Source organism: Rhinoraja longicauda, chromosome 33, assembly GCF_053455715.1.
Source record: "Rhinoraja longicauda isolate Sanriku21f chromosome 33, sRhiLon1.1, whole genome shotgun sequence".
NCBI lineage: Eukaryota > Metazoa > Chordata > Chondrichthyes > Rajiformes > Arhynchobatidae > Rhinoraja > Rhinoraja longicauda.
Window position 1 is genome coordinate 6079857 of NC_135985.1, and position 15961 is coordinate 6095817.

The 15961-nt window shown below is 40.0% G+C and overlaps 1 protein-coding gene across 1 annotated transcript in view; it reads right to left on the reverse strand.

Moving 5' to 3' along the window:
- The window catches only part of LOC144608923 (protein FAM227B-like), a 144000-nt gene that overhangs the window by 101282 nt on the left and 26757 nt on the right, over positions 1-15961 (reverse strand). Inside the window, exons 9-10 of the mRNA XM_078427170.1 lie at positions 14816-14942; positions 13394-13513 (exon numbers count right to left, since the gene is read on the reverse strand). Coding sequence (XP_078283296.1) covers positions 13394-13513; positions 14816-14942 — 247 coding nt within the window. The remainder of the gene's footprint in view (positions 1-13393; positions 13514-14815; positions 14943-15961) is intronic.

A 15961-nucleotide genomic window follows, 5' to 3' on the forward strand; every position in this document is an offset into this window, starting at 1 on the left:
GATGTCACAAACCACACAATGGTCAAAATGTAAAGACAGGGAAGTTTTTAATTACAAATGTCATAAATTTATTTCTCTTTTCACTTTTGCTGGAGATTCAATAATCCTTCTTTGCACGAAAGGAAGATAAAAGAACCCTTAATAATTAAAAACATATTCCACATTCAGGCACCTCACAAAATGAACAGTTTTGCAAAACAAACCACGAGTAAACACATCAGAAATTCCGAACAAAAGACCCACTCAGAGGGTGTTGGATATGTGGAACGAGCTCCCAGAGGATGTAGTTGGTGTAGATATGATAACAGCATTTAAAAAGACACGTACCGGTACATGGATGGGAAAGGTTAGAGGGATATGGGCAAAAAGTGTACAAATGGGACTAGTTTTGATGGGGCATCTTAGTCAGCACAGACGAGTTGGGCTGAACAGACTGTTTCCATGTTGTATGACTATGATCCAATTGATTAAGCTATGTCCCAATAGTCCAAATCATCATGCGTAGGAAAGAACTACAGATGCTGGTTTAAATCGAAGGTAGACACAAAATGCTGGAGTAACTCAGTGGGAAAGGCAGCATCTCTGGAGAGAAGGAATGGGTGATGTTTGAGTGGAGATCCTTCTTCAGTCATGGTTGAGGCAGAAGACAGATGAGCTTCTAGGATCAAGGACATTTAGGACTGAAGAAGGGTCTCGACCCGAAACGTCACCCATTCCTTCTCTCCAGATATGCTGCCTGTCCCGCTGTTACTCCAGCATTTTGTGTCTAAATCATCATGTTCCATTTGGTGTAATGATTTAAAAAACAGTGTGAGGTGAGGGAGCGATAAGGCAAGGAAAGGTCTGGTGGAAAATAGTATGAAACTCGGGAAGATTAGTAAAATTACAATTAGTCAAATTGGTAGAATTGTAAATATACTTATTGAAAGTTGTGAATGTCTATTTTCTTCTTTTGTAAAGAATGTGTTAAATAAATGTCCTTCAGGATACTTATATAATATATTCTTTACAAACTCATCTCTCATTCCTGAGTCCCCCATTTTCTTTTTGTACCCTCTTTCCCCTTCTCCCTGTCCCATTCCACCCACATCCCTGCCGCTGGATTTACATTTCATTCCTCCTCTCCTCTCCTTATCGAACACCCTTTTGTCTTCTTTTCACCTCTAACCTTTATCACTTCCCCACCTGCCATTCAGAGCCCTCCTACTCACCTGTATCCAGTCTGAATAAAGGTCTCGACCAAAATGTCACATATCCACATTCTCCAAAGATGCCTGACCTGCTGAGTTACTGTGTGTTCACCTATCGCTTGCCAGACTCTGTCCCATCCCACTTTTTTTTGCAGCTTTCTGTCCATTACTCCCATCAGTCTGAACAAAAGACCCCGACCCAAAATATTGCCTATCCATTCCTTCCACAGATGCTACCTGCCCCGCTGAGTTCCTGTGGCCCTTTGTGTTTTGGTATCCTTCAAGTTATTAAGGTGTTTGATGTTGGATATGCAATTACCCATATTTATTTGTGAAGGGGAACCCTTTAAACATGTAGATAACTTAAAAAAACACCATCAGGCCACACTTGGAGTATCATAATCAGTTCTGGTTGCCATACTCCAAGAAGGATGTGATTGCACTGGAGAATCACAGAGGGGATTCACCACAATCTTGCTGGATTAGATGATGGCCGATGATATACAGCTCCTCATCTCCACCAAGTCAATCTCCACCACCACACACTCTACACTGACAAACTGCATCACTGAAATAAAATCTTGGCTTCAATCAAATTTCCTCAAACTAAACTGCAACAAATCTGAAATCATCAACATTGGTCCAAAAACGCTCACCAAATCCACCCAAAACTTCATCCTCAATATTGATGGTCTCCCAGTATCCACCTCCCCTCACATCCGGAATCTTGGAATCATCTTTGATCAAACCCTCTTCTTCGACAAACACATCAAACACATCACAAAGACAGCCTTCTTCCACCTCAAAAACATTGCCCGTCTCCGTCCATCCCTCTCCTCCACAGCTGCAGAAACCCTCATCCACGCCTTCATCACCTCCCGTCTGGACTACTGCAACAACCTCCTCTATGGCTCACCCTCAAAAATCATCAGTAAACTTCAATACATTCAAAACTCCGCTGCCCGTCTACTCACCCACTCCCCGATCCGTGACCATATCACCCCCGTCCTTTACAAACTCCACTGGCTCCCCATCCCCCAGAGAATCCAGTACAAAATCCTCCTCATGACCTACAAAGCCCTCCATAACCTGGCCCCATCCTACCTGACTGACCTCCTCCACAGGCACACTCCCACCTGCACCCTCCGCTCTGCTGCTGCCAATCTCCTGTCCCCCCCCATCCGGACCAAACTCAGATCCTGGGGGGACAGGGCTTTCTCCATCGCTGCTCCCACCCTATGGAACTCACTACCCCAAACCGTCAGAGACTCCTCCTCACTCACCACATTCAAAACATCACTGAAGTCTCACCTGTTCAGCATTGCCTTCAACCACTGACCGTCACCTCACCTTCTGTCTCCTTTTTCTGTTCGTTTACTTATTTAACTATTTATTCACTTCTCTATGTTCTAGTAATCCCTGTAAAGCGTCTTTGAGTGTTTGAAAAGCGCTATATAAATGTAATGCATTATTATTATTATTATTATAAATAATAATAATAATAATAATAATAATAATAATATTCATTTATTGTCATTGCAACGAGTACAACGAAATTAAAAAAATAGCCAATCCTGACGGTGCGTAAAAACATATATGCAATAAATGCAAAAACAAATAAATACAATTATATTAAGTACAAAAGTTTTAACAGTGTTGCCTAGTGCAGAAAGTAGTGTTCAGTTCTCGTATGGCCCTGGGGTAAAAACTGTTCTTAAGTCTGTTTGTTCGGGATTTGATCGATCTGAAACGTCGACCAGAGGGCAGATGAACAACAGACGGTGGCCGGGGTGGGATGAATCTTTTATTATTTTGCCTGCTCTACTGAGGCAGCGTAGGCTGAACAGGTGCTCCAGGGAGGGCAGTGAGCAGCCGATGATCTTCTGGGCCGTCGTGATGACCCTCTGAAGGGCCTTCCTGTCCTTTTCTGAGCAGCTGGCATACCATGTGGTTATACAGTATGCCAGCACACTCTCGATGGAGCAGCGATAGAAGGACATCATGAGCTTCTCCTGCAGGTTGGTCTTCCTGAGGATCCTCAGGAAGTGGAGTCTCTGCTGTGCCTTCTTCACTGTGGTGATGGTGTTGGTAGACCAGGTAAGATCCTCTGCGATGTGCGTACCCAGGAACCTGAAAGCGGGTACCCTTTCCACACAGACCCCATTGATGTAGAGTGGGTCGTGTTCTGCACTGGTTTTCCTGAAGTCAATTATAAGTTCCTGTGTTTTGGAGGAGTTCAGGACAAGATTGTTCACTGAACACCATGCTGCCAGCCTTTGGATTTCATCCCTGTAGGCTGTCTCATCTCCTCCTGAGATGAGTCCAACCACAGTCGTGTCATCCGCGAACTTGATGATGGTGTTGGTGGGATGGGTGGGGGCGCAGTCGTGAGTGTAGAGGGAGTAAAGGATGGGGCTCAACACACAGCCCTGTGGTGAGCCGGTGCTCAGTGTAATGGTGGAGGAGAGGTGAGGGCCTATTTTGACGGTCTGGGGGCGGTTGGTCAGGAAGTCCTTGATCCATTGGCAGATGGTTTGGGAAAATCCAAGGTCAGAAAATTTGGTGACCAGTCTGCTCGGGATGACCGTGTTAAAGGCAGAGCTGAAGTCGAGGAAGAGCATCCTCACATAGCTCCCCTGGTGTTCAAGGTGGGTCAGTGCAGTGTGAAGAGCAGTGTCGATGGCATCCCCTGTAGACCTATTTGCTCTGTATGGGTCGAAGGTGGGTGGGAGGCTGGCTTTGATGTGCTGCAGGACCAGTCTCTCGAAGCACTTTGTGATGACCGGTGTGAGTGCTACCGGACGGTAGTCGTTAAGGCCGCTGATGACAGACTTTTTCGGCAGTGGGATGATTGTGGCGGACTTCAGGCAGGGAGGGATGGTGGATTTTAAAAGGGACAGGTTGAAGATTTTTGTGAAGACCTCAGATAATTGGTCTGCACATTCCCTCAGCACTCTTCCCGTCACACCATCGGGGCCTGCAGCTTTCCTGGGATTCACTGCTCTGAGCACGCGCTTAACATCATACTCCTGCACAGTGAAGGTGTTGCTGTCAGGTGCTGGAGAGGGTGTTATGTCTGCCACTGCAGCTTTCACCTCGAAACGAGCAAAGAAACAGTTAAGTTCCTCTGCCAGCGAGGCGTCGCCGTCGGCAGTCGTGCGGTTGCTGGTCTTGTAGTTGGTGATGTGCTGGATGCCTTGCCATACCCGCCGTGGGTCATTGTTGGTAAAGTGGTCCTCAATCTTCCTCTTGTAGGACACTTTGGCATCCTTGATGCCTCTCTTCAGGTTGGTTCTAGCAGCACTGTATAGAGCTCTATCACTAGACCTGAAGGCGGTGTTACGGTCCTTGAGGAGAGAGACCTGACATCCTTCGTCATCCAGGGCTTCTGATTGGGATACAACCGGATACGTTTGTCGACGGTGACATTGTCAACACAGTTTTGGATGTAGCAGAGTACAGTTGATGTATACTCCTCCAAGTCCTGATCCTCAAAAATATCCCAGATTGGACATGTTTACCTAGGGAGGATAGAAGGATGTGGGGTGATCTGATAGAACTATACAAGAATATGAGATCCATAGGTATGGTTAATAATCAAAACCCTTTTCCCTTTGGTAGAAGCACGAAAAACAAGAACACATACATTTAAGGTGAGAGGAAGTTTTAATCCTGCTGCCAGAGGAGTGGTGGAATTAGATCAAATTACTAACAGGCAGCATCTTCCAGACATTAACCACTCTCTGTATAAAAGCTTAGATCCTCTTTACAATGTATTTAGATCGATACTTGTGTAATCAAGGCATGGAAGGACATGACCCCAATGCAGGCAAATAGGATGAATGCAGATGGGCAACAAAGTCCTCATGAAGAGAGTCTCTCCCTGTGCTGCCAACATGACTCCATGCTGATACATCAAAAACCTGCATGATGCTCACAGTATAGCTAAGTGTGAAAACTATTGGTGCTGATAATCTGTAATAAAAACAGAAACTGCTGGAGATACTCGGCAAGTGAGGCAGCATCTGTGGAGACAAAAACCTTTTTTCTGTTCTGACTCACTCTGAACAACTCCTTCTTTGCCACAATGCCCATTTTCATCTGATAATACTCCAATGCAGTATCTTTCTTCCAATATAAAGACAACACATACTGTAGATTCAAGTCACCGTTATATTTCCATTCTCTGTGATCATAAGAGTTGTACAGCACAGAAACATTTGGTTCACTGCATCAGCGTTGACAATCAAATACCGAGCTACGTGAATCCCACATTTTTCTCTTGCAAACCTGTCAATAAACCCCAGCCCCATGACAAAATCTCCCTTTCCAGATCTAGCCTGTGCCATTGAAGCAACCAATTCATCCAAAACCCAGGAAATCAAAGCGCCCACTGAAACCCAAACAGTCATAGGGAGAACATGCAAACTCCACAAGTACAGCACTCATAGCCAAGTTTGAATACAGTTCTCTCGAGCTGTGAGGACGCAATACTAACTGCAACATCACTGTGCTGCACCACATTATTTAAAAGTACAATATATTCTTAAGGTTAAGGGAATAAGATATGGGACACTGCCAATCATAATTTACACTCTGCAGACCATGTTTAAATATCTCTAACACTTAATTTGCATGTCTGCAGCTTAATAAGAAGTAGCATTTATGAAGTACTACATTAAACACATTCTGGGAAGAAACTATTTTGCCAAATACTGGGCTTTTAACAGTTCCTAAAATATGCTGTTATAAAGTCAATAAAAGGCTTTCTTTTTGACAATATGAAGATTGATTTCCCATAATGAGAGACTTATACATGCCCCAGCAATAGTCCTGTCATTGAGGTAAAATACATTATCTCGAACAGGAAACAATGAAATCAAATCAGGAATCATTGATCGAGCATAAATTGTTTTTTAATAACTGCTTTCCAGGCCTCCCAGCTATCTAACTTTGTGTCGTTCGCAAACTTGGAGACGTTACATCATTCAAATCATTGAATGAACATTAACAAATAATTCCCTCCCCATTTTCTTTTCTCTCATACAATCTCAATGTATTGTAAGATTTATAGCACCTTTAGAAAATGTTCAGCTTCATAGAATCATACAGCATGGAAACAGGCCCTTCAGGCCAACTTATCCAATGACCCAATGCCTTAAGTTAGTCTCATTTTTCTAAGTTTGACTCATATCCCTCTAAACCCTTCCTATCCATGTACCTATCCAATTTAACTGCACTGTATAACTTCTTAAAACAAAACAGCAAAATAAATGTACCTACAAGCATTAACTAAAGTAACATCCAATAGTGTGGGGCAAGTTTTTTACAGAAAGGGGGTGGTGGGGGCCTGAAATACATTGCCAGTGGTGGTGGTGGGGGCAAATATAATAGTGGTGTTTACGAAGCTTTTGAATAGGCACAACCAGATACAAAGAATGTAGGGATATGGATCATGTGCAATCAGGTCAATTCAGCTAAGCCATGTTTAGCATAAATATTGTGCATCGAAGGGCCCATTCATGCTCTGTACTGTTCGATGTTCTGTTCTAGTCTAGAAAACCTGCCAATCCAAACTACTATGCATGCTGGATTAACAAAGTTTACTGTACTACCTCCAACTTTTAAAAAACCCACAAAGTGCTGGGCCAACTCAGCGAGATCAGGAGCTTTGGTCCTGAAGAACATGGACAGATGATACTTTGGGTTGGGACCCTTCTTCCGACCGGAATCGGCTCCCATCCAGAGATGTCACCCGACGTGCTGAGTTACTCCAGCATCCTGTGTCATTTATAGAAAGACACACAGAGGAATCCAGAATGTAAAATACATCTTAATAAGTATTCTGAAACTTGACCCATTTATTCAAAATTGTCTGAAGAAAGCCTATTGAGAAAACAAAAATCACCCAAAGATGAGAAATATCTGCACAACAAATTGAATAGAGTTGATACATCTCATAGATCAATAGAAAATAGCATACGTGCACAGCAAGATTTTATCTTATATTTTTTGTCAAGCTATTGGGCTTGAATGCACAAAATGAAGCTGCTTCTGGCAAAACATCACTTCAATACCAAAGTGTCAGAGATTGCAGTGAAGTCTCAGGAATGGCACTTTTAACTCCAATTTTTCTGAATTAGTAACTATACTACCACTAAGTCAAGGCTGACATATAGAAGAAAAGGCAATCATAAAAAAGTAATCAACATAGATTTAGAAAATAATGATTCTGCTTGATATACATGTAAAGAGGTTTCGATGATTCGGATCATAGATGAGAAATAAAACAATAATAAGAAGCAACAAGATGCCGAGTCTCACACGCCCTTCAACTGTGTGTGGGGAACACCTGACAATGGATTGGACTGGAGATCTTGAGGGTCCTGACATCGTTCTGGATCTTGGCCCAAGGGGAAGTTCAGAAAGTTCATGTGCAGCTTGCATTGTTATACTCAAGGTCCACACTTCTTCCCTAATCTGCAAACAACAGTCAACTATGTTTTCTCTTTCTACTCTATGTCCTCGTAGCTGCATGATCTGAGCCCTCGTGATTTAATGGTTCTTCCGAGTGAGCCCAATTATTTTCCTAAGCACCTAATTGTTTTTCTAAGCAAGCCTGCTTGCTCAACATTGGGACTGTTAGCAGAAAGCTTTAACTGAAAAGCTTGTTTTAACCCTATCGTTAAAGGATTAAAATGCAATGCACTAACGCTTCGGTAACAAAGAGGTGTTCTGTCAGAAGTTCGTTCCATTTTCCTTCATTAAAATGTTGTAATTCTAGACAAAATAAACATCCTGAGGTGTTTTTGATTTTCTCATTTAAGATCAACTTAGTCAACGAACATTAAAAGAAGGCAACATGTGTAGAAAGACAGCTATTGATTGCCAATGAACAAAGCCATTTTAGTGACTAATACCAAGAGGTCAATGGGTGTACAGATTGTCAAATGAATCTTAATTGATTTATTCCCCAGGAAGAGTAGATACAAAACCATCACTAATGTTCCAACACCATCTTCCTTAAATACATTTCTCCAGGATTTCCTGTGACAACCCCCTACCTCTGCACCAAGATCCTGTGATACAATCTATACCAATCTCTCAATGCTGATGGACCTTCAAGACAACCGAAACCACCTCTATCAATTCTCCCTGGACCTCAGATTATTTCTCCCTCATGTTGCCAGATCTGGAAGCATGCTCCTGGTGATAGAGAGGAATGCCTATTTACCATTGAACATTTGTGAAAGTCTACAAGCATACTCTTCTGGATTTTCTCTCATCCCAGTGAATTTTATTTTACTGGACTGTATCTGTCAAATGAGAAATCAAATCTACTAGCAACAATTGGTGTCACAAAAAAATAATCCATATCACAACCAAATTTCATCAAATACAAAAAAGATCATCCTGAACTGAGAGTCCAACTCCCCTTCCCAATGTTAATAGATCCTAAAACCAAATCCACTGCTGATAATTCTGCATGGCAAATTCATGGGATATTATTGAATAAATTAATAATATTAGATTGTTCCACACGAGCAACATGATATATTAACATCAACACAACTACTTGATTAATAGAGTGAAATAATCTACTTGAGAGATAAAGCACAGAAACAGGTCCTTCAGAACACCACTGCTATGTTGACTTATCTACAGTAATCTCTTTATCAGAACTTGGTTCATAGCCTACAGTGCCTTAGGAGAAAGTAATTAATAATAATAATAATAATAATAATGCATTACATTTATATAGCGCTTTTCAAACACTCAAAGACGCTTTACAGGGATTTCTAGAACATAGAGAAGTGAATAAATAGATAAATAAGTAAACGAACAGAGAAAGGAGACAGAAGGTGAGGTGATCTTCAGTGGTTGAAGGCAGTGCTGAAGAGGTGAGACTTCAGTGATGTTTTGAATGTGGTGAGTGAGGAGGAGTGCGAATTAAGTGCGAATACAAGAACATGAGCAACACCTCTAATGTAGGAAATGCACAGGTAATTATTTTATATTGTGATAAAAACCGGAATATTTTAGAGTATTACATGATATATTTATGCATCGTACATATAAATACAAATATTTCAATGAGACATAAAGAATTATCTGTGGTTCATAGCAAATGTTGATGAACATAATTCCTACATAGCAGATATGAACCAGCGCCATCATCTGTCAATATTAGTATTTGCAAAGCTGATTTCAGAAAAGAAAATGTGGCATGGCAAAAATATTCTGAAAGGGAAGAATTGAAATTATTTTATAGTCAGTAGGTTAATTGTCATTGCGCTGCAAATAAACTGAATTAATGAAGATTAAACATGCAGATTCTCCATCAAGCTTGTTCTATAGTGTATGGCGTCTGAAGCACCATGATTAGTTCATACCTAACCAGCTTTTTACTGACAAACTTATCATATGCTGTGTAACTACTGAGGTGAAGTCAAAATTGAAAATAAGATTAAAGACAGGAAAATCCCTCAGGTGCTCTTGATGTGCTTCATTTAACTAACCATGTGACATTTAAAAGATTAAATTAAAATATTAAAAATAAAATTTTGAGCGGCATAGATAGGGTAAACAGTCAGAAATATTTCCCATGGTGGACATGTCAAAGATTAGAGGGCATAGCTTTAAGGGTTGAGGGGCAGAGTTTAAAGGAGATTGGACTTTGTTGAAGGAAAACCTATGTGCTACAATGAGCTACAATGCTGAGAACTCTTGTCCAACTCTGTATCATCCCCATTGCTCTATCTATTGTACTCGAGTTTGAACGGATTGTATCGATGTATGGTATATCTGATCTGGATAGTGATCCAGATGGATAGCGTGCAAAACAAAGCTGTTCACTGTATCTCGGTACATGTGAGAATAATAAACCAAAACCTAAACCGTTCCCATCAACACCTCCTCACTCTCTTACCACCCTGCTATACAAAGGGAAATTTACAGCAGCCAGCATGTCTTTGGGAAGCGGGAGGAAGTCGGAGCGCATGGAAGAAACCCACGCAGTCACAGGAAGTATTTGCAAAGTTAGCACAAAAGTCTGTATTGAGTCTGAGACAGCAGCACCATCCACTACACCATAGTGCCATTCCAGCAATGCTACCATATATATCACTTTTGCAAGCTATTTCATATCATTGAACATATGTGTGCATATGTATGTATGTGTGTATATGTATATATGCACGCACTGAACTTTTTTTCTAATTTACATTGTATTACGTTTACATATTCTGTTGTGCTGCTGCAAATAAGAATTTCATTGTTCCATCTGGGATATATGACAATAAAACACTCTTGATTCTCGACTCTTGAAAAGATGCTTACACACTATTGACATACTGTTTCTATCTCAGAATGGTGCAAACTGGTACTCAATGCTTGTTGGTGCTTTATTGCAATGTGACTGAAATTCGTCTTTGTTTTGAAAGCACACTTGCTCCCTACTTAAAACTTCTGAAACAAATCATTCCAAAAATGAACTTCCAATTGTAAATCACCCTTGCACCACTGATATCAGTTTATTGGGTTTGTGGCTGCAATACATCTCTCTGCAGCAGTGTAAACTAGGTCACATTGCAAGCCGGAGCAGAGATTTAATAGCTTCCTCTTTTGATGTCTTAGAAATATCCTTAAGTCATATGGGAACAACAGATCCTGAATAATGAGATCCTTGAGCAAGATGGCCTGTAATCTATGTAGATGTTGTTGGATTCATGAATGTATGACTGGCTGGAGACATGCAGTGCATGTCTTAAAAGCATCAAAGAGTGGGGTTAGGAGGGAGAGATAGATCAGCCATGATTGAATGGTGGTGTAGACTAGATGGCCTAATTCTGCTCCTATCACTTATAACATGACTAATTCTGCTCCTATCACTTATAACATGATTTGTCAAAGGCAAAGTTCTACAAACGGCAAAAGTGAGAGTAAAGTCAAATTCTAGTACAACAGCAAGATTAAACAAGATCTCAAAAAATCGGCTCTCGTACTGATAGCTGGGAGAATCCAACCTAAAACCATTCAAACTAGAGATGCATAGACGAGGCTTATGCAGTCACCATGGTTAGCCAGCAGAGACTCGGATATAGCCTGCAGTGAGCCAGGAAGCACCATATACCCCATATAATAGGGAACGTTTCCTTTTCATGCATCAGAATCCTTCATGATATGTCGATTATCATGTTTTTCTCTGCTACCACCAAGAAGTGGATGGCCTCCGTGGGTGTTATTTTAATAGAAGATGCATTATTTTCATGCATTGAACCAGAATAATTGGTTAAAAATAAGCATTTGATGACTTTAGAAAAAAACCTGACATGTAGAGTTTATTCTATTTTGAGAATTGCCAAAAGTCTATAAATCTATAATTTTGCAAAGAGAGGATTTATTTTTAATTTCATTGTCTCAGGACTATGAAACAAATAAGTTCACAAACAAAAAAATGAGAATCCTTTTATAAGGAGCTTTGTAGAATTTACAAGTAAGGCACTCACTCCTATTTCAAATAAGTACCTTTCACGTGTGCAGTGAAAGATTTAAATATGTTATGATTTTTCATCATGTTTCAACCAAAATAAATAGAGTAATTATTTTTCCAAGCTCGGAAACCATTTCAACGTTTAAATCATTCAGCTTAAAAAGCAAAGCCAGCCAACACATAAAGATGGGAGGTAGACACAAAAAGCTGGAGTAACTCAGCGGGTCAGACAGCATCTCTGGAGAAAAGGATTAGGTGATATTTCGGGTCGAGACCCATCTTCAGTCTCGACCTGAATGGTCATCTATACCATTTCTCCAGAGATGCCATCAGCCCCGCTTAGTCACTCCAGCTATTTGTGACTATCTTCAGTTTAAACCAGCATCTGCAGTCCCTTCCTACACATAAAGATGCGACATGTTTATTAACAGTATAGGTTTGGAGAAAATGGTCCCAATAATTTCCAGAATTAATACTGATTCATGGAAGTTACATCACAGAAATAAATGATCTGATAGGTGATGTTAGCAGCTAAAGATTAAAAAATGATGGTCAGAAAACTAAACTGATGGCCAGAAAATTGTCAGAAAGCATGCGAGGTGACCATTTTGCTAACATTACATGAAGTAATCTCTCAGCTACAATGACTCACAGCAAACCATTTTCAAAACTGCAAGAAAAAGAACACAATTTTTCACCAGGAATTGAAAGCAGATTCTGTGCAATTCAGAAAGTTAGCAAATAATATACCACAATATGCAAAATAAGAATATTCCTTTGACCGAGTTGTACACCAAATACTAGAAGTCTTGCATCAGCAGTTTCTCTTAGTGGCACGGTGATGTGGCACCAAGGATTATATTTGTTGATGCGCCAGGGTACCAGGGGTTTATAGGGAGAAGGCAGGAGATTGAGATTGAGAGGGTAAGGTAGATCATCCATGATGGAATGGCAGAGTGGACTCGATGGGCCGAATTGTCTAATTCTGCTCCTATAACTTACGAATTTATCCCTTTGCTATTTCTGAAATAATGCCATGAGATCTTTTACATCAACACTAAAATAATGAGTGAAAAGTGCTACAAAGCAGAACTGAGGGAGTGTTCTGTCAGAGGTGCCATTTATCAAATGAACATTGAGAACTATATTCTGTACTAGATATCTTTCCCTTCACTCTATCTGTTGTACTTGAGTTTGCCTTGATTGTATTTAAGTAGTATATCTGATCTGCTTGGATAGCATACAAAATAGTTTTTAACTATACCTTGGTACACAAGAGGATAATAAACCTAAACCTTAAACTTAAACTATGGATGTTAACTAATATTTATACCTCAAGGAACGTAACCAAAACAGATTATATGGTCATTATCACATTGTTGTTTGTGGATGCTTGCTACATGCAAACAGTCTGTCACGATTTTCATTTTTATTACAATATTTGCACTTGAGAAAGTACTTCAGTGATTGTGAAAGTGACACGAAAGACACTTTATAAATGCAAATCCTTCCTCCTTTCACAGTCGAGTCTGACTTCAATTTTCTGTACTTCAACAAACCACTCTCATTCGTTCCTATTGTTTCCAAAGATTCTTGAAGGTGGATAGGGAAAGGGAACCAGGATTATCCATGAGTGCTAGATTTCTTTACCCTTTTTACGTGTGGAGTGTTTATACATATATCAACATACAATAGAGGAAGAGTAACCTACTTGATTCGATGTCAATATCTGCCCGTATGGTTTCTTCTCTTTCAGAACCTCTCCTGCTCATTGAACTTTCTAGCCATTGGATATCCCAGTTTTTCCAGGAAGGTTCCCTTGGCATTATCCCTAAAGATTACAAACAACATTTAAAAGTACGAACAGGAAGAAAATATTTCCTTCTTTCTGCATGCAAAATTCTTATCAGACATTTTTGGATTACTTGTTATCATTAGAAACTCTAAATAATGTTAATAAGCCAACAAAAATATCATTTGATTATATTTGTTAAAATGAATTGGCCACACAGTCACATGCCACACACACACACATACAGGCAGACGCACACATACACAATAATGAGTGCTTCAGGCATTGTGTGCAGCTTAATGTTGGTTTTGGGCCAAGACATGCACGACAATTACAAAACCAACAAGAGACTCCATCCACATCTGTAATTCATCCACTGACCATATTTACTTTCAATTAGAGAAGGTCTGAATGGCTGACAATTTAAATGTAAAAGTCCCAAATTTTACTACTCAGAAATGACAAAGAATAGGAAATAAAAGCAGAAAATTATGCATGTTGCTTTTATTTTTTAAGATCTAGAATTGAATTTCAAGAAAGTTTGATGTTTTTATCAGTAGATTCCGCTGCTCCTTATATGCACAATGATTTTATTTTGTTGTTGGGTTGATCAACTGGCAAATGCACACAGCAGCTTCAAAGCTGTTCGACCATTATGTTCAAGAGTTTACATGGTTAGGTTTGTGGAATAAGCACGGCATTTAGTAAAGGTGATGAAGTACAATGGTATTTTTATGAAACGTACCACGTAACCAAAGAAAACACCGCAACCAGAGTTGCTCCATTAGTTGCACAATAGAGTTGCTTCATTATTCATGCCAAAAATTGCATCATGATTATGTGCCTCTGGATCTGTGACCAGACTGCAAGTGATAAAATGAAATGGAGTAGATAGAATTTTTTTTAAAAAGGACATTTAATAAAATTTTGTTGGCATATCTGTTTAAAATAATTTACATAATAACCAGCAGTGATAAATCTCAGTCACACCATGGTTCGTGCTTAGATACATTTGACAGTAGACAAAGCCTTCTGTCTAAAAATCATCTATCAGCTCGTGAGTGTTGATGAATGCTTCTTAGTAGGAATTTTAAAACATTGAGATTTAAAGCCATGCTGTCTCAAAGGAAGCGTGATATTAACTTTGTACATATGACTGGGTACAAGGCGATAGGTCATCAATGAATGTTGCACAGAAATTTGTTTTGAAAGAATAAATGAAAGTCCTCTTACAATCTTTGTACAGGCAAGATTATGCCGGCATTAATTTGGAGAATTAAAAATTTCCAGACTAAGATTAATTACAAACCAATGACTGGTATCAGATTGAATGGTTCATACCTGTCATCCACAATGTGATGAGTTCAGTTAGCTCATTCTTAAATTCTTCACCGAACTTGTTATGCGATTCAGGGAAAGATTTATAGAAAGCTGCAAAGACAGCTTGAGCAATGCAATCAGGATATACCTAATTAAAAAAATAACATTAAAATTGTTAATAATGTAGATTTTCACATCATGAGGCTCATTGCCACAAGTACTTGGGAGAAGCTTAGAGCAAAGAAGGTTAACAGGAGATAGGCACAATAAGCTGGAGTAACTCAGCAGGCCAGACAGCATCTCTGGAGAAAAGGAATAGATGAAGCTTTGGGTCAAGACCCTTCTTCAGACTCGACCCAAAACGTCACCTATTCCATTTCTCTAGAGATGCTGTCTGACCTGCTGAGTTACACCAGCTTTTTGTGTCTATCTTCAGTTTAAACCAGCATCTGCAGTTCCTTCCTACTCAGATTGACAGGAGATTTGGTATAGGAGTACAGCATCACCATGACTGTTTCCAATGTTGAATGCTTGGGTTGAAGATTTTTTTTTAATGCAAAAGAAAAAAACGGACAGCGAGGAGTTACGATTTCAATATTACTGCCTATAAGTATGGTGAAAATAGAATCATCACTGCCTTGAAAAGGAAATTGGATGCCCACAGTAAACCAAACCAAACTAATCTAAACTAAACTAAACTAAACTAAACTAAACTAAACACAGTGAAAGAATAATTTGCAGAGCTATGAGGAAAGACAGAGGAATGGGACATGGGTTTCCTCTACCAGGAGCTAGAATATACTTGAAGAACTAGCTGGCTCTTTCCACATCATAATAACTCTATACACCATCATAGAAGCATAGAATCAAACAGCACAATAAAAGGCTCTTTGCCCTACCACGTCTATGCCAACCATCAAATTCCTTTCTATACGATCCCATTTATCAAAATTTGATCAGTTGCTTATTATGCCTTGCGATTCAATTGCTTGTCCAGATGTGTCGCAAGGCTGCGTACTCTCCCTTCTCGTTTACTCTCTCTACACCAACTCTTTGAAGTACTTCCCTCTGGGAGGCAACTCCGGTCTGTCAAAGCCGCCACAGCCGGATATAAAAACAGCTTTTTTCCACAAGCAGTAGCTCTACTCAACAGCCAAAAGTCTGTAG